Genomic DNA, 20,000 nt, shown 5'->3' with positions numbered 1-20,000 from the left:
AATTAACACATTTTGCTAAATTATAGTTTCATTTTTAAAAATGAATACATTAACAAGAATTTATTGTTACAGTGTAATGCACCTTACTGTGGCCACCCAACAAACTTTCACATTTGACAACTATCTAACGGCATCTCTAACAGCATGTGGTTAAAGGGGAAAGTTGAGAGAAAAACCAGTTCAAACCCCTTGAATCGAGAGGGGATCACGGGAGGAATACCTTCCAATCATCATTCTTTTTTTCCGTGTCAACTCCCTTCATGTTTGTGCTACGTGGGGTATAGCCAAATACCTTATTCTCTGTAGCTTATTCAATGTTGCTACACTAATCAAGGTAGTTTAGGCTATGCCAATTGATCCATTGCCACATTTGGAAAAGAAAGAGACCGCTTAGGCTGAACCTCAGGCTCGTTTCTTAACAGCTTTCAGTTAAGCAGTTCAGTGATCACTGACGCTGTAAAATTATGCTGGGGCAATGTCTGAGCTTATCTTCGACCAGTTAGTTACCTGTTGTTACTCTTACCTGGCTAGGTCGTGGCTCCAGGTTTGTTCGAATGGTGTAATCTTGAATTGCAACATCAGGAAGTTTAGGTAAGAGTTCCATTCCATCAGTTGTATTGGCTGCTAAAATGTCCCTCATGAAACGCAGTACTTCAGCCGATGGAACTGAAATAGTTTGTAAACTTTGGTAAGGTAAAGTATCAGAAATACAGTGTGAAAATGTAGTAAAAGTGTAACCTATGAATAGTTTTTGACACTTTTTTTAGGCGATGGTTTTAGCAACCCTTTTTATTTATTTACGATGCCTAAGAAAGTACTTTTCCATTGATTTCCTGGTACAGGTCTCTTTAGACTTGTCGGCTTTCAACTTCACTGGCCCTTTCTTGGGATGCTTTCCCTTGTTCACTTTGTTGCATCGAGAATCGATATGGTCGGTCTCCCTGTCGTCCTTCTTCCTTTTTTTGCCGGAGCTTTCTCTGGTTTGTCTGCTCTGTTTTCGTTGTCAGTTTTTTGTTGTTCCTGACTTTCCTGCATGGCAGGCAGTTAGTTTTTGGGCTTGTTTTCTGGTGCCATCAGTGCAACCATCGGTTTTTTCTCCAAGTTCGGGCTGACTCTCCGAGTTTACCAGCAAAGGCGAGTCAATAAGAGCTGCCAAGTTTCTATCCACTTTTGAATGTGCTTGCTTGCCATTAACAGCAAATTTTTCTATCTGCTCTTTTTGATCTGAGAGGCTGAAATTGCAATGGGCTTTTGGAATTTTTGGGTGATTTCAGTTTTATATTGTATGCTGTATTAAATGGTTGCTCATCTTTTTAGTAACCTGCAATCAGACGTTATTAAGTTGTCATATTGCCGGAAAATAGCCCACTTTATTAGATTGCAGCAGGCATTGTACGCTGGTCAAAACTGGGTCTTCATCCTTTAATATTAAGGAGGCAGGTACCTGTTGCAAAGACGTAATTGGGGTATTTTTCACTTTAACCTAAATCTCTCAAATCTGAAACAGGAGTTTGTTGGGTGAATGTGTATTAAACAATCAACCTGTATCAAGTGGTAACCTAATATACTGCACGTGAGAATAGGGGAATCTTGGTATTGGATACTCATTTGAAATATCTCTCATTTGCGCAATTGTACGAGGTAGCGCAGTCATGAAATTACTAACTATTTAATGTTTATTAGTTTTATCCCAATTTTGATAGAGGAAATGTCAGAGGTCTACTCTATCACAGATAAAACGCCAGTACTCGTGCCTTCATATCACTTTCTTGTTTCAAATTAACTGCAGGCGTTTCACGTTATGACTAATGTCCACAATTTCAAGACCACAGGTTGAAGGTTCATTTCAGTTTGAGCTCGTAAATATCAGGTATATAGTTACTGTTATATCATTCGTTGGCTTTGGTGCTTACAGCCAAAGTAGTATAACACAGGTAAATGGTTTAATAATACAAACTGTTGCATAATTTCAGTAATAAAGAAATGCCATTTATATTCACTGAAGTGCCAAAACAGAACTGAAAGTATCTGCATATGACTAAGTCTAGAAAGTTGCAGACACACATGTAGACTGTCAGTAGTAAAATATAGCTTGCAACATATACCTTTCTTCTCAGTCTTCAAAATGATTCCAATGAATCATTGCTTCTCCCCATCACATCACTAACCCTAGGTACAAAACTTACGCTTTGGTCAGAATAAAAATACAAGCAGCTATAAAAATCCATGTTTTGTTGTCTCCCCATCACATCACTAACCCTAGGTACAAAACTTACGCTTTGGTCAGATTGATTACGAAGATTACTGAGTGTATGTACTGGAGAAAGACTGTCCACGCACGAATGACGATGCCTCAAGTCGTTTTCTTGATGTTGTAAGCCCTTGTGCAGAAACGGTTTAACTGAATGAAAAATGGAAATGACCGCCAAAATTTAGGAGCCAATAGAAGGCACTTAAGATTTTTGCGATTGTGTTGCATGCATTTCAGTGGCTCGTGTCCCTTAAATATGTCATAGTCGATCATAGTACTGCGATCACCTTACACTGAGCAATATGGATGTAACAAACGCGAATCGTCATATTCAACAGTTTATAAAGACTCAGTGTAGTTGAAATGTGTCAGTATGTCTACTAACTGCATAGTTACTGAACACCCTAAACAAATTAAAAGTGAGGGAAAAGAACAAAAGAACCAGTGAAACAGATCAATGATAATGCTCAAAGGATCAATTTAAACGTATCTGTCGTGTCTTAATCGTGTATTGAAACCGATTCCAATGGATTATCAAGCCACACCAGAAACACTCCGAATCTAATCAGCCATGCTTTTAATAATAATCCCATCACTCTTTGCACTGCTAGATAACATCATGTAGGATGCACTGAACATACACTACATCCCTCCCTTTTCCGGAACACTACATGGGAAGCAAACATACTTAACAACCACGAGAACAAAATCAGAGCAAACTTAGTAATTGCATAGATAATGAAACCTTGACTCTGCCTGGATAAATGCAATTTACAGTTACTAGTAAAGAAAGGAAATGACTCAACAATGTCCTAGCTAAACACAAACAGTTCTAATAATCAAGTCATATCAAAGTCTTTTAACTTCGCCGGCAAATTCTTATGACGAACAGGTCTTGTGGGTGCAGCAATGTTTGCTTCTCCACAATCCGTCTTAAGGTCTGTAGGGTCTGGTCCCACTTCGACAGCGTTCTCTCCAGCAGGAGGATCAACAGCTTCAGCCTCATACTTTTTAAGGTGGGCTTTATTTCTTTCATACTGAACACCTTCAGGAGACTTGATAACAATGCTGCTGTTATTTCTGCTTACAACGTCATACAGTTCTGGTGCAAATGGTGTCGACAACTTGTTCTGCCGCTCTTGTTTTACCAGGACTTTGTCACCTGGAACCAGATCTGAATACTCTGCATGCCTTTTTTCATCTGCATATAACTTAGCCTTTGCTTTCATTTCGCCGTCTCTGTCTCGCACTTCACTTGCTACATTATCTTCACGGAATTCAGGTAACTTGGTCCGAATTTTCCTTCCAAACAGCAGTTCAGCTGCACTCACTCCGGTGGTGGTGTGAGGAGTCGATCTGTATGCAATCAGATATTGCAAACTTCTTCCTTCCACTGTTTTCCCTCAGCTTGTGCAATCCGCATTCTTTTTAGGAGAGATCGGTTCTGCCTTTCCACCTCTCCATTCGCTTGGGGCCATAATGGCGTGGTCTTTCTGTGTTCAATACCACAGTCTTCCAAATACTTCTCAAACTCATTTGAAACAAACTGCGGACCATTGTCACTGGTTATTGATAGTGGTATACCATGGATCATGAAGATCCTCTCCAGACTCGCAATGATTTTCTCAGATGTCGTGGAACGCATAATCTCAATTTCATAATATCTGCTGAAATAATCAACTACGACCAACACAGAGTCGCCTGACGGTAAAGGACCTAGCAAGTCCAAGGCCAAGTCTTGCCAAGGACCTTGTGGCAAGGGGGTCGACTTAATTGGTTCGGGATGGGCGGGACTGCTCACTAGCTGGCACCCAAAACACGTTTTACAAAATTTTTCTGCCTCTTTGTCGATCCCGGGCCACCATACTTTTGATCTCAGCCTCTGCTTCATACTAACAATACCAGGATGTCCCTCGTGTGCTAACGTAAGAACTCGGGATCTCAACTTGCTGGGTATTACGATTCTGGTACCATGGAGGATAAACTTGCCAATCACACACAGTTCACTGGCTACAGGTATGTACTGCTTGAGCTGGTCTTTCCTCCAAGTTCCCCCAGCTATACAATTCCGCAACTCACTTAGTTCTTCATCTTCTGCTGATGCATCTTCAATCTCGCGTGTCGTCATTGCGCGTGCAGTGGAGGTTACTGCTACAAATCTGATAAATTCATCTGATACTTTGTGCGCTACCATTGAAACTGGTTAGTTCTCTTCTTGAAGTAAGCGTGATAGCGAATCTGCAATGTTCTGTTCTCCTGGCAGGTATTTTACTTTGAAACTGTATGGTTGTAACCTCAGAATCCACCGCTCAATTCTGGCACAGGGCTTTGATTTGTTTGAGTATATTGTCTCCAATGGTTTGTGATCTGTATATAGTGCAAATTCAATGCCGTACAGGTACACATGGAAGCGTTCGCACGCCCAAACAACTGCCAATGCCTCTTTCTCGGTTTGAGAATACCGTTTTTCCACGTCACTCAGACTTTTGCTGGCATAACTGATAACTCTCTTTCTTCCTTGTTGCTCTTGAACAAGTACAGCGCCAAGACCAACTGGGCTTGCATCAGCTATAATTAGTGTCCTGGCATCTTTGTTAAAATACCCAAGGGTTTCAGCACTTGCTAATCTGCTCTTCAGCTCATTGAATGCTTTTCTCTGTTCGTTTCCAAACTTGAAACAGACACCTTTCTTTGTCAGTCTACGCAAAGGTTCAGCTACTGTGGCAAAATCTCGGATGAACCGTGCATTGTAATTAGCAAGTCCCAGGAAGCTCCTAACTTCTGATGCATTCTGCGGCTCTCTCGCCTCAACAATAGCTTTCACTTTCTCTTCAGTTGGACCAATGCCCTGGTTTGTTAGCATGAGTCCCATAAACATGGGAAACTTACACTTTTCTGCATTAAGAGTTAAGTTCTTCTCTTTCAGTTTCTCCAGGACTCGCTTTAGTCTCTCGTCATGCTCCTTGGTAGTTTTGCCATGTACAATTATGTCATCAGAGATGTTAGCAACTCCCTCACAGTCACTAAGTGCTAGCTGGATAACATGCTGATACACTTCTGGGGCAGAGCTTATTCCAAACATAAGGCGCTTATATTGAAACAATCCACAGTGAGTGATAAAGGTAGTAATGCTACGGGAATCTGGATGGAGTTCCAATTGATGATACCCCCACTTCAAATCCAGCTTACTAAATACTGTGCTTTGGTTCAGGCTTTGTAGCACTTCGTCTACAGCAGGTATGGGGTAGCGTTCTCTGATTATGGCTTCGTTGCCTCTACGCATGTCCACGCATAGCCGAATTTCATCATTCTGTTTCGGCACCACTACTACCGGACTAACCCACGGTGTCGGGCCCTCTACTGGCTCGATAATATCCATATTTACAAGTTCACCTTGTCGCGAAGGCTGAATGGAGTACGCCTGACTGGCTGGGCCACTGGAGGTACATCAGGATTAACATGTAACTTGACTTGATAGTCTTTCAACTTGCCTACACCATCAAATACTCCTTTGTAATCAGACATGATCACTTCTTTGGACTGCACTGTATAAACTGGAACTCCTAATTTCAACACACCTAGTTGCAACGCAGTTTCTCTTCCAAGTAGTGCTTCTCCTTCACCATCAATGACAACAAATTCAGTTTGAACCTCGCTCTCAGCTACTTTCGTCAACGCTGAAAATGTCCCCAAAACTTTTAATGGCTCCTTGCTTCCATACACATAAAGCTTCTTGTCACCCTTCTTGGATACACAGACAATCTTCTGTTGCTTTAGGTCATTCCATACACCTTTGTCTACAATGTTAGTGCTCGCCCCTGAATCAATCACCATTTTCACAACACATCCACCCACAATCACCTCCACTTTTCCAAGCTGTGACGATGATTCTACAGTGAATGCATACTCATCTTCCTCGTCATCATTTTCTGCCTGCATGTATCTCACTTTCCTCATCTCTTTTGGCTTCTTATCGCCTCTACGTTTATGTTCCTTTGTTCTGCATTGCGATGAGAAATGATCAGCACCACCACATGACCTGCAGGTTTTTCCTTTCGCATGGCATTCCGGGTCTCGTCCGAAATGTCCTTTGTTGCCGCATCGGTAACACGTTTTGTTTCCAGGCTCACCCGATGTCTTCTTCCCTTTATGATGATGCTTGTTTGCGCTTGAGTCACGAACTTGATTCACAGTAGTGCTTTTACTGTTCATATTCTCCAGTTGAGCTTGCACAGCCTCAAATGATCCTGCAGTTTTAAGTAGAACTTCTAGGGTTAAAGTGTCACCTTTCTCAAGCAATTTCTGCCTTAAATCATGGGACATACACCGCTGAACAACTTGATCTCGAATTTGATTATCCGCCTGATCAACGTAATCACAATCTTTCACAACTTGTCGTAACCTGGTCACGAACTGAGCCACCGTTTCACCCTCTCGTTGTTCCATACTTCGGAAAAGATGATTTTGGTACTTCGAATTTACCTTCGGAATGAAATATGCGTTCAACGCATCCACCGCTTTCTCATACTCGACTGCTGTGCCCGTATCAGCCAAAGTTTCGAAGATGTCTTGCACTTGTTCCCCGGCACAATGCAAAAGTAGAGCCCTTCTTTGCACTTTATTGTCAGCTTTATCTGCTTGGATGATGAGGCCCTTGCTGTCGGCATATAGCGAAAAACTTTTAATCCATCGTTGCCATCGCCGGCCAATGCTCGAAGGTTCGCCGTTCGGATCGAAGGGTTTTACACTTGTTAGTAGATCATCCACTTTTATAGAGGCCATAATTTAACTCTCACGACCTAAAAGATCATCCTCGTCACCAGATGTCGTGTCTTAATCGTGTATTGAAACCGATTCCAATGGATTATCAAGCCACACCAGAAACACTCCGAATCTAATCAGCCATGCTTTTAATAATAATCCCATCACTCTTTGCACTGCTAGATACATCATGTAGGATGCACTGAACATAGACTACAGTATCTGTCAACAGGTTTGACAATTAAGGCCTGAGAACTATCACTTCTTTGTTCTTTCATGTCCGTTTTCAAATTGAACCAAATATTTCTCAGTAAACATCTGCCTGAGCTGCCAGAAAGTTTCTTCCTCAATCTTAGAAATGGCCGACAACATCGTAGAAGAGCAAACGTATACTAATCAGGATCAAGAAGAATTTAGCTCAGTTTTCATTCCCATTTTTAGTGGTTTGACAAATGCGTACCAAGAAAGTCAGGTTGATTCGTCATGTTCGTGTTCATTACCCATTGAAGCCGAAACACATTTGGAAAGCGTGGATCAGACATCGAACTCTGAGCCTGCTGAAGACCAGTCTCATATTTTACCGAATAAGCAAACTAGACTGACAGATTTAACGGAAGATGGAACTATGGTTGAAGTGATGGTTGCCGAATGGCTTAATCCGACTTCGTCAACCTCGACACGTCATCACAATAAAGAAGAGGATGGCATGTGGGGTGACAAGCTCGCAGCTTTAGTTGATGAAATAGAAGAAGGATTACGAGATGAAGAAGGGATGTTTGCTACTACTGACGATGAAATGACTGAAATGAGCGAAAGGATGACGTACAGTGCCGAACTGGTGGGTAATGACACTCTAACGGAAGCAATTTTGGTCGAGGACAAAACAGAGGAGCATGTTGCTTCCACAGACAGTGATAATAAGCCCTTGTACCCCACAGCGACAGTTGCAGTCGGTACCAAAATGGTTCTCCTCGCTCTTTTCACTATAAAACACACTCTTCCCGCTCAAGCGATTGGAAATTTGTTGTCACTCATCTCCTTGGCACTTCCATCATCACACTGTCTTCCGAATACAGTGAGTAAGTTTAAAAACTTCTTCAAGAAGCTTAGAAGTCCACTTTGCGTGCATTACATGTATTACTGTGCCTTTTGCTTGCAGTATATTGAGAGAAAAGCATCAACTGTGTGTCCTAATGGCAGATGCCTCCATGATTTAACAGCAAAAAATTCAGTAGCGTACTTTGTGGAAATACCAATTTTAGAACAGTTAAGAACATTCTTCACAAGGCCAACGTTCCATGAAGATCTACAATATCGGTTTAAAAGAAAGAAGAAGGTCGAAGATAACATTGAAGACATTTATGACAGAAATCTCTACAAGGAGCTATCGGGAAAGGGAGTTTTAAATGCTGCAGACAATATTTCGCTTTTAATGAATACTGATGGCGTGCCTGTTTTTAAATCCTCAAAGGTTTCAATTTGACCCCTTTATTATATTATGAAACATGTTATTTGCTGGTGTGTGGTTTGGTGAAAAAAAAACCTGCAATGTGGACATTCCTAAGGCCGCATATGAATGTCCTGAAGGAACTTGAGTCAGGTGTTGAATTCGAGTCACCTAACAGAGGAAAGTTTTTCTGTAAGTCTGTACTTCTGGCATGCACTTGTGATCTGCCCGCTTGATGCCTTGTGTGTAACAGCATGCAATACAATGGGGAATACAGGTGCTGGAAATGTCTTCAGCCTAGCAAAACTGTGAAAACTGGACAACGGGGACATGCAAGAGGCTTTCCTTTCAACGAATTAAGAACTAATGAATTGACATTACAGCACGCAAAGGAAGCAGATGGCAGAGAAATCAAGGTATGTTGTCAATGGCGTCAAGGGTTTCAGCTGGCTTTCCATTCTTCAGCATCACGACGTTGTCCGCAGAACAGCCATTGATTACATGCATGATGTACTCCTAGGGGTTCAAAAACTATTGCTCAACTTGTGGTTCGGAAATACCCATTCAAAGGAAGAATTCAGTTTGTACCACTTACATGTAGTCAGCGTGGTTGATCAGCGATTGAAAAACATTTCTCCGACACTTGTCATAACAAGACTACCAAGATCTATTTCACAACATTTAAAGTATTGGAAGGCCAATGAGCTTCGCTCATTTTTGCTTTATTATGGTCTTCCTGTACTATATGGTTTGTTGCCTGATAAACATTTTGAGCACTACTTTTACTTTGTTCGAGCGATCTACCTCCTGTTGCAAGACACCATTTCAGAAGCACAACTTGCCACAGAAGAACAACTTCTGCAGCAATTTTGTTGCACTTTTTCAAACCTTTATCAAGAACGGTACGAAACTTTAAATGTTCATCAACTCCTTCATATAGTGAGTCTTAATGAGTTGGAATTCAAAGCCCTTCAGGGCTCGAAAATAACATTTTTAGTAAGGCGCCAATTGGCGACTGATCCAAAAATTTTGGTCGCCAGATCTTAACTTTTAGTCGCCACTTTTTTCACTGATGTTTTTTTCTTCATTTTTCTGATGATCATTTACACATGCAATCTTCTTTATAGTCCTAAGTTTACGTACTCGTAAGCTTCTAAGACTGAGATACTAAACCTTAAAAGGAAGCCAGTGCTCGTAAAACATATCATTACGCATTACGAGGTAAATAATCAATGTGAAAGCAGCCTCAGTCACGTTTCCTGTGCTTCCTCCACTTTTGTTAAGTTTCCATGTAACATCGAGTCTATAGCTTACATAAATAGACGAACCTGAACATAAACAATCACCAGTTTTCCATATTTTCAGCGCTAAAAAGCCAAGGCTTCCTTGCAATTTCGATCGACAGACGTATCGGTACTAGGCCCTGCTCTGCCACATTGTTGGTAGTCGTACCAGGCTCCATTCTTGTTTAGGTTACTATAAAACTACTGAGCAAAACACTTGCAAGTTGCGGTTTTTTTTCCAGTTTAATTATTGAGTTGCATTAATGAAGTCCTTTCAGCTTATCATACAGGTGAGGTTTACACTAACAGAAGCGACAAATGCTCTTAGTAATAACCCTTTCTGAAGGTTGAGAGACACTTTGACTTCAAGTTCTTTCCTGTTCTGCTCTTCTAATACCTCCCCCCCTCTTCTCAAGCCTTGTGCAATGGGTGTATCTTCCATCGGCTTTTGTTTTGCGAGACTCGCATCACGGGCGCAAAGATGACGTCCACCAATATTGTGCTTCTGCAAGGTCTCCTTTTTGAACGTGCGGCAACCTGATACAAATTCCGTTTTGCCTGCCAAGTGTGGAAAGGCACAACAAATTTTGCATGTCATTTTGTTGTCATCTTTGTCGAAATTGACCCAGGTGAACTCCTCCCGCCACTGCGGAACAAACTTGCGTTTACTAGCAGGCTTCTTAAGGGTAACTTGTCCTCTGTCATCAAGTGTTAGCTCTGCATTCTCTACACTTCTCTTGGTGGCTGTCTTCTCTTGTTGGTTACGCAAATAGTCAGCTTTTCCTTTCCCTTTCTTCACCGGTTTGGCTTGGGCCGGCCTAAGAAAAGTTAAAATATTCCACTGTTTTGCTCCGACACTTGTTTTCTTTTCAACAGATTTCACATTAGCCGAAATGTTGGTAACAGGTACTTGGGGGGTTGCTTGGGTGTGAGAGGTTGCATCTGATAGCCACGCTACTAGCACAAAGTGGTTAGGCTTGTACCATGCGTTTGGTTGGTCATCAAGACTCCCTTCCCTTGACCACAGCAAGTAGACAGGATCACGCCCATCATCCAACACAGAAAGTCAGGGGTTTAGCAGCTGGTGCATTAAAGGACGGAACCGGAAGTTGACGTCTGGATATAGCGAATATATCGGCCGTCTGATGACCGATGCGAACGCCATCACGTGAAGAAGGGAGCCCCATACTCCAATCTTGCAACTGGCTATAGCTTCAGCCTTGACTGCTTCAGTTTGACTCCCACCATCTGATATGACTTTGTCACCAACTGCCGTCAAGGCAACTGTAAATAGAACTGATTCCGGGATCTCGGTAAATTTGGCAGTTTTCTTGAAAATCTCATGCGTTGCATAAGACTCGGCATTGGAGTACAGTTCTTCTGCAACTAGAAGACGCAGCCAGTTACTTCGTGTTTCATCACAACAAAGAAAAAGCGAAACGGAATTATACAAACAATCTCCGTTTGCAGTGGATTTTAACGCCACAGGATGACCTGCTGGTTTGTGATCGATGTCTGGTATCAGGCTGGTTCCAAGGTCGTCCTTTGCCAGCTTGCAAAAAATCTGCTTTATCCGCGTGAACAGCCCACAACAAGCTCTAATCATCGATCAATTTCTTGCACGATTCTACATTGTTTGCATTCAGCAAAGTATGCAATGAATTTAAGGCATCTTTTGACCTAGAATTCGATGAAATATTCATGATCTGACCAGGGATCAGACCTCGTGTGAACTTCACGCTTCAATGATTGCACGTGTTGTTAAGTGCGCCCGCAATACCAGCTGCTGAATCAAACATGGCGCTCGATTATGAAACATGGAGATCGAAGAGCCAGAAGAGTCGTGGGTTTGTTTTGTTATTTCTGTGCGCATAAATCGTGCATTTTATCCAAAACTACGGTTGATTTGCCTTTGCAGTTAAAAGGATGAAGGAAAAAGGTGAAGGTTAGTCGCCCACTGGCGACTAGCTCTAAAAATCTAGTCGCCAACGCTTGATTTTTGGTCGCATTGGCGACCAGTGAGTCGCAATGTCGAGCCCTGCCCTTGAAATGTTACCCACCACAGCAGAGGTGAACGCGTTCAACCGTGTAGAATTGAACAACTCTTTGATTTATGGTTTGGACTACAACCGAATGTTCAAGCGTTCTGTTCGTTATGGATTCAATAAGAAAAATCACATCAAGGCGCTCAACGAAAGGCAAAGGTGCTTTCCATGTTCGCGGTTCTGAATTTTAAACGGGTTCATTTGGCTGATTGTAAGTGATCAGGTGGGCATGTTAAAATATAGTGGGTATATAGATAAATGTGCATATAAACTTATATATTTACAAAATTTTATCTTTTCATTATAGCCTCGTTTCGAAAGCAGCTGGTCTTTCTACTTCTATTTCAGTCACAAAGAGCAGGGCCCTCAGCTCAGCGCAACAGTGCAGCAGAAGCTTACATTTGTACTTCAAACGTTATCACTCAGACCTCATGTAACTTCAGCGATGCTCAAAAAACTTTCAGCCTAAATTACAGCCCAATAATTTTTGCCTCAATTGAGGCTCATTAACTCGACCAAATTTACGACCTAGAAAAGTTGGGTTTCTTTTATTTTCTACTGTTGAGGTTGACAACCGAAAATTCAACCTAAATTTTTTTCGTTTGAGCTGTTTGGTTCATCTTTGGTCGCCCTTTGGGTCTCTGCGCAGATTTAAGGCCTTAATTGGGCCATGTTTAGGTTCATTAGGGCCATAGAATTTGGTACGGGCAGCCCACTTTGACCACAGAGACAGGATAACTGGCACATCTCCTCTGATTTGCTGGAGAAATCGAAATCATCACTACATAGACGACGCAGTCTAAAAAATTGAGAATAAGGAATGGAGTTCTTGACATCTGATGGATGTGACGATAAATACAACAAATAACTGTGAGAATCTGTAGGTTTGTAGTGCACACTGGTACATAGCACGTTGCCACTAATAGAAACTTTGATATCTAGGAAAGCCAAAATGAATGAAGTTTCTGAAATTTCCCAGATATATTTAATATTTGAACCACTTCACAGGCTTAAGAATAAGATGATCTTATTCTTAAGCCTAAATCTATTGACTGATTCTGCCACCCCAAGATTTTTTAGATGATTTTCGTACAACATAATGGAACTCTGAGAGAAGCAGCACAAAACAGGGTTCCCCTTTCCACTGAAGTTTCAATGTAATCGACTAGCGCATCAAGAGCCCTTGATTGGTTAATTTTTTCATCCTCCTCAGCTTCCAACACCTCTGTACTTTTGTTTCTTCTTTTTGAGGACCTGTGACGGTTTTGTAACATCGTTAAGCATTCATGTTATACTTCGCCTCAATAGCAATTAAATCTCACCCTGAGAGTGGTTACAATACCCCCCTTGTCCTGCTTTACAGAGCAGAAAGGAACTCATTCGACAAGTGAAGGCGTTACTGTTTCGTGGCTCACAAAGATGTATCACGTTCGTGAAGTCCTAGGAATGCTGGGCAGACCGTTTCCTTTGTTATTGAATGTAGAGGTTGTGTCGCAACCACTGAAAGCATGAAAGACAGGGAGGAAACATGACGTCTACTCACCAAGGCAGATATATCCTGTTCATGGTAATGTAGGAACTTGAAAGCTTCAACCCATACAAAATTGCAATCCACATATCCACATTGTCCTTCACTGCTTCTGTGAAGTAGTTCATTATGATATTGAACCACTTCACAGGCTTAAGAATAAGATGATCTTATTCTTAAGCCTAAATCTATTGACTGATTCTGCCACCCCAAGAGTTTTTAGACGATTTTCGTACAACATAATGGAGCTCTCAGAGAAGCAGCACGAAACAGGGCTTCGCTTTCCACTGAATTTTCGATGTAATCGACTAGCGCAACAAGAGCCATTGATTGGTTATTTTTTTCATCCTCTTCAGCTTCCAACACCTCTGTACTTTTGTTTCTTCTTTATAAGGACCTGTGACGGTTTTGTAACGTTGTTAAGCATTCATGTTATACTCACTCTGAGATTTTGGCTGGCAGCTGAAATTCTTGTAAAGAGGATTTTCTATCTGCTTCTGATGTGGAAAACCTGTGAAGCACTGTAGCACTGTCTCCCTCATCACAGAAAATTCAGTTATCAGTGGCACTAGCTTTGCATTTGATGGATGGCAATTTGACAAAAATACCCTTAAGTGCCCTTAAGGTACTATAAACATTGAAGTAGAATGTACAGGCATTGAGACGACATCGTGAAGGCTCACTCATGGTTTGTTGACAGATAACACAAGATTCCACTGAATAACTAGGGATGTTGGGTGTACTGACTTTCATCTGTTCATTACCTTTCCAAAAACTGAAGCAGTTATCCTTTTGGACCTCTTGACATACCAACACGGATCCTGACTCTGTCACGTGGTACTTAAACGGATCTCGTTTGCCTCATCAACTGTGATCAAAACTGAATTTTCTACTAGTTTCAACTGTTCCTGTGTAAAAACTAGTGTATCCAGGGCACTCAGCACATTTGCAAAAATAATCTGATCAACCAACACCATCTCTGATGTGACAGTGCTTCTGATAAAGCCCTATCAGCTTTCCTAAAGGGCTCTGCCATTGCTTTGATTTCATCCTTGGTTTATTCCTCGGACAAAAGGTGGTGTTGCACTATAACGTTCTCTTCTTCCACTCACAAGTAGCCTTTTACACTTTTTGTTGAACTCTGTTTTCAAATGAGGGTAATGGTTACAATCTAAGGGTACACCACTTCTGGGTAGCTTGCGTGGGTGTTAACTCCTGTGGAATTTGATGGAAGCTCAAGTTTACAAAGTCCAGCATGGTATGGAGAAGTGCTGCAACGTGGTTACAATACCCCCCTTGTCCTGCTTTACAGCAAGACTTCGCATATTCCACCTCTCCACTTTTCTGATTCAGATGCACATAAACCAAATACTGGATCCTCTTCATTCATGCACTAACTCTTGCTTTCACCAAAAATACCCAAGTTCTTGCGATAGTGTTTGCCTTGACCAAAATGCTTCTCACTTTCTCGCCACAACCCATGCCCTTTCTTCAAGTTGTGGTAAGCATGTAGAGTGTTCTTATCTGGCATTGCTCTATTGTTCTTGACTAGTTTGTTTTCCAATTTCGCATGACTAAAGGCTCGCAAGTGTTTTAAAGATTTTGTCCAACCTCTGCTATCGCCGTGCAAAGATTCAAGATTGAGAATGACCTGTGCTGCTTCTCGTCTCTTGTTAGAGTTGCCCTTTGATTTGTTAATCGGCTTTTCACAAAAAAACAACATCAGGCACGTGCCTCAAAGCTTCAATGTCATTTAAGTAGGAGTTTTCAGCAGAACTAGGGTCATCAAGGGTATTTTCATCCTCCAATTCATCACAACTACCACCTGCAAAACGCCATCATGTTTGGGTTAGGGTTTAGGGTTAGGTTAGGGTTAGGGTTAGTATGCGTGACTATCAAGACCACAATTCTCTATGGGCTCGCCTCCGGTTGACATCATAAGGGGTAAGCCCTATTAATCCAGTCGCCATACAGGATGAAGGTCGAATGTGACCCAAAAACACTGACTCCCCATCCGTGGACCCCCCTACAGACCAGGTTCATGGACTACGCCTACGGACCCCCTCTACAGACCACCCCGAAACAACATAGAAATAACAATAAATAAAATAAAAGATAATGAGTAACAACTGAAGATTTTACTTATTGGTTGTCTCGATAGACCACTCGGGTCAGTTAAGATCTGCAAAGTTGACAAACTAATGCTCAGTCAGGCTCGGGCGCAAATATGGTTGCTTTCTTGGGTAGCGGAAAAGTGGGCGAGACTAAAAAAAGAGGGAACTTTAGTCAAAAGAGAACGGGTGATGACATTACTGAGAGAGCTTGATCCAGAGAGTGTAGAAAGCAGGTGCAAGAAGAAGTTGCATTGACGTGCATAGCACACAAAAGGCCAAACTTTACATGGCATATTGATGGCCATGATAAGGTAAAGGTAAAGGAACACCTTATTTAATGTCAGTAATTCCTTTACCCTCTAGAGCAAGGGTATTCTCCCAGGAAGTCGATGGTGCGTTCATTTTATCCCCCTCTTTCCATCAGTGCTCTGTTTTAAGGGTATTTAAAGCTACTTTAAGCTACACCAAAAGGAAAGAAGTCGAAACAAGGAAGTGAGATCCAGGGATCGAACTCAGGACCTCTTGCACCAAGGCCTTTCACTAACCGACTGTGCTATTGTTTGAAACCCTTCAGATTCAGCGTGCACAGCTGCAGTGATGGCTTCTGAAAAAGGCTCCTCTGATTAGAAGTTGGTCCCACAAATAAGAAGCCAGAGGTGATCGCGGGATACTTCCTTGATGCTGTGAAGCTGGTGGCTGGCATGCCTAGAAAGATGAGATCAGATGATGGAATGGAAAACCGTTTGGTTGAAGCACTCCAACCTTTCCTAAGCTCCTCTCACAATGATGAAAATTCTGGTCTGGGGTGTTTTACCACTGGCAGATCCACTGCTAATAAGAGAATTGAGGCTTATTGGTTTCAACTGGTGAAGGATGGCCCTTGTTGGTGGATCAATTTTTCTTTAAAGGTTTGACAGACCTGGGACTGTATGCTGTATGCAGTGTGATTTTGCTTCATGACATCATTGAGAAATGCGCTTCACCATGTTGCTGAAATGTGGACTCAACATCTGATAGCATCCAGCAAGTAGTAGTGGATCTAGAGGAAGACCTGACAGTATGTTTATTTCTTCCTTGCGTGTTTGATTCACAAGATTACAAAGTAGCTGTTGACCCAGACTAAATTGAAGAGTTTGTAAATGAATCAACTATTTGTCCAAGAGATTTTAGCCCAGAATTTGAGGAGTTTGCCCTCATAATAATGAATGCTCTTGGTCTGAGTCTTCCTAAGGGGCCGTTGACGTATTCACTTTGTCCCCACTTAACGTCAACTGGACGTTTAGGTCAGACCCCGCCTCCCCCCTCCTTAACGTCACAAGAGTGTGAATATGATGGTGTGCGGACGTGTATCTGAGGGCTCCGCGAATTCCATTGAATTTGTTGGCACTGAACCTTCCTCATCTCCCTTAAACCATTACCTACATTGGGACGACAAACAAAGTCTATTTAAGTGGAAAGGGAGCCTAACACAACTTCAGGAATTTTGTTCGAAAGTCCTGAATTTGGAAGTTTCTGCAACCATGAGTCCCTCTGAAAGGTCTAGTTCTTTGAAGTCGAAGACAATCACGTTGGTTTTATTAAACAGTACCGGCACCCTTCAAATTCAAGGTCCGGAAGCAAAAGCTATGAAAGCTGAACTGAAGAAGCTACTCCAGTTACCGGTTGATGACAACTCGGTTATTCTCGTTAACGAAGAAGAAGCTTCTACACCGGCATTTAACAAGAACGCCAAATCAGTACAAGAGGAGTTAGACTGTCTGAAATCTGAAGTGCGGAACTTATGGGCTCATATAAAAGAGAAACCTACTAAAGAGGAAGACCTGAGATCCGAAAATTCTCGACTTAGGGATATAATTCTATCTTTGAAGGAAGAAAATAAAAAGTTAGTCCAAGAACGCGATTCTTTGAGTTTTGCATTGCAAATCGTATCCAGAGAAGCAGCTACTCAATGCCGTCCAACGAATAACACCTTTAACGAACATACCATTGTCCAAAATATGGATGAATCAACACCTTGCGCCAACAAAGAACAAAGCTTCATTGTGAAATCAAAGAACAAAAGAAAGAAATCGAAAGACAAAGGAGGTCCTAATAACACCCTGACAGGAAAAGAATCCGAACCCGAAAAACAACCAAAAGAGCGCACAACCCTGCTCATAGGAGATTCGATGATCTCAAGAATACCTGGAAAAGACCTGGGAAAAGCAGTCGGCCATAGGGTTATAGTCAAGCCTTTCTCGGGCGCTAGGACAAAGGCCATGAATCACTATCTCAAACCTAATCTGGAATCTTCGCCCAACGAAGTGATTTTACACATTGGGACTAATGATCTTAAAGCCAGGGATCCAAAGGCTGTTGCGGAATCGATTGCGGATCTCGTGAGGCAGATTGAGGGCACCTGCGATACTATAGTCACGCTTTCGGAGCTTGTATGCAGAAAAGATAAGCTTGACCAGGCAGTGAAAACAGCCAACAAGCATCTAAAGAAGTTCTGCCATCAAAATGGATGGAAATTAATCCATCATGAGAACATATCTCATAGTGGACTCAACAAAGGTGGACTGCACTTAAATTTTAAAGGTAATGAGCAGTTTTATAATAATTTTAAATCGCACCTAGAATGAGATAATATGCTGTCCGTCAATGCCGTGCGGGATGCATTAAGCAACCAAAGGGCCGAAAAATCTGTATCGATATTGCCTCCTTTGCGCGGTTTTAGAATGGCATCACTCAATATTAATCAATTAACTACACATATAGACGAATTAAGAATCCTATTAGCAAACAATGATATCGATATTGTTTCCATAAATGAAACGAAACTGAACGAGAGTATTCGAGATCATGATGTTCATATTCCGGGATACGAAATAATTCCCCGCGATAGACTTACAAAATGCGGCGGAGGGGTGTGCTTCTATGTAAAAAATTCAATCAATTTTACAGTACGAAATGACCTACATATGGATGCAGTAGAAAATCTTTGCTTGGAAATCCATAAGCCAAATTCAAAATCTTTTGTGATTGTTACTTGGTACAGACCACCTGACTCTCCCGTTGGCATTTTTTCTCCATTTGAATCTCTAATCGGGAAATTGGATAGTGAAAATGTAGAATTTTTTGTACTGGGAGACATGAACTGTGACATGATCACTACTCGATATGATAATGACACTTCCAAATTAAGGAGTATGGCTGATGTCTACAGACTCGAGCAGCTCATCTCTGAACCGACGAGGATAACACCCACCTCATCAACTCTAATTGATTTAATTTATACCAACTGCTCGGATAAGATTGCTTGTTCGGGAGTTTGTCATATCGGGATAAGTGATCATAGCATGGTGTGTGTATAGAAAACTTGCTCTGAACGGGATGTCTCATGGACATAATTCTATTACATATAGAAATTTCCGAAATTTCGATCGCCAAAATTTTCGTTATGATATTCTATCTCAATGTTGGGATAATGTATACGAGTCTTCCAACCCAAACGTGGTGTGGCAGCAATGGAAAAGTACATTTCTGGCTATCGCTGACAAACATGCCCCACTGAAAACGATGCGCGTTTGTTCAAGGAGTTCTCCGTGGATTACCTCTGAATTGAAAGACCTTATGCATAATAGAGACATATTAAAAATCAAAGCTAGCAAGACAAATGATCCTAACGATTGGGCATTATTTAAGAAACAAAGAAATATAGTCAATAAGCAAATACGCTCAGCTAAGCAAGTTTATTACCAAAATAGTTTTAATAAGCACACCAGCGACTCCCGAAAGACCTGGCAGACTATAAACGAGCTAACTTCTCGGAAATCTGGGAAAACGTCAGTGGCGTCACTAAAAGTGAACGGATTAACGATAACTAATCCCTTGGAGCTATCAAATGAATTCAATAACCACTTTGCTAACATTGGTCCAAAACTTGCCTGTGAGATAAATTGTGATAATGGTAGCTATCAAAGATATCTTACTGTTACAGATAAAGGGTTTAAGCTCCAACCCACCAATCCAAACAAAGTATTTTCACTTTTAAATAAACTAGACAAGTCAAAGGCAACGGGCCTTGACAAAATATCTGCTAGGTTTGTCAGGGAATGTGCTGACCTTATTTGTATGCCGATATGTGATATTTTCAATCAATCCATTAGTCAAGGGACGTTTCCAGATGACTGGAAATATGCAAGGGTTACCCCTCTTTATAAACAGGGTGACCGCCCAATATCGGTGATTCCAATAGTGGCAAAGGTGTTTGAAAAGATAGTTTATGAACAGCTTTATGCCTATTTGGAAGCGCACGATATTCTATGTCAAAATCAATCAGGGTTTCGTGCTAATCATTCAACTGTAACAGCTTTGTTGGAAGCGACAGATTCTTGGGCATATAATATTGATAACGGAAAAATCAATGGAGTCATTTTTCTAGATTTGAAAAAAGCTTTTGACGCTGTTGATCATCAGATCCTTCTATCGAAACTAAACTATTATGGTATACATGGCAAATCTTTCAAATGGTTTCAGTCATACTTAGAAAACGGCACACAAAAATGCTCTGTGAACGGGTCGCTATC

General features: G+C 41.5%; 2 protein-coding genes and 2 pseudogenes across 3 annotated transcripts in view; 3 read left to right on the top strand and 1 right to left on the bottom strand.

The window, feature by feature from the left end:
• LOC138003628 (endoribonuclease LACTB2-like) overlaps positions 1-20,000 on the top strand; it is a 98,744-nt gene that overhangs the window by 16,934 nt on the left and 61,810 nt on the right. The window lies entirely within an intron of this gene.
• On the bottom strand, positions 5,633-6,697 carry LOC138004276 (uncharacterized). The gene has a single exon (XM_068850749.1). It carries the CDS (start codon positions 6,695-6,697, stop codon positions 5,633-5,635), a length of 1,065 nt encoding a protein of 354 aa, XP_068706850.1.
• Positions 7,371-8,956, top strand: LOC138004275 (uncharacterized; annotated as a pseudogene).
• Positions 11,771-16,783, top strand: LOC138004274 (uncharacterized; annotated as a pseudogene).

This window comes from Montipora foliosa, chromosome 5, assembly GCF_036669935.1.
Source record: "Montipora foliosa isolate CH-2021 chromosome 5, ASM3666993v2, whole genome shotgun sequence".
NCBI classification, from domain to species: domain Eukaryota; kingdom Metazoa; phylum Cnidaria; class Anthozoa; order Scleractinia; family Acroporidae; genus Montipora; species Montipora foliosa.
The sequence above is the reverse complement of the archived record's forward strand: the minus strand, read 5'-3'. Positions and strand labels throughout refer to the sequence as shown.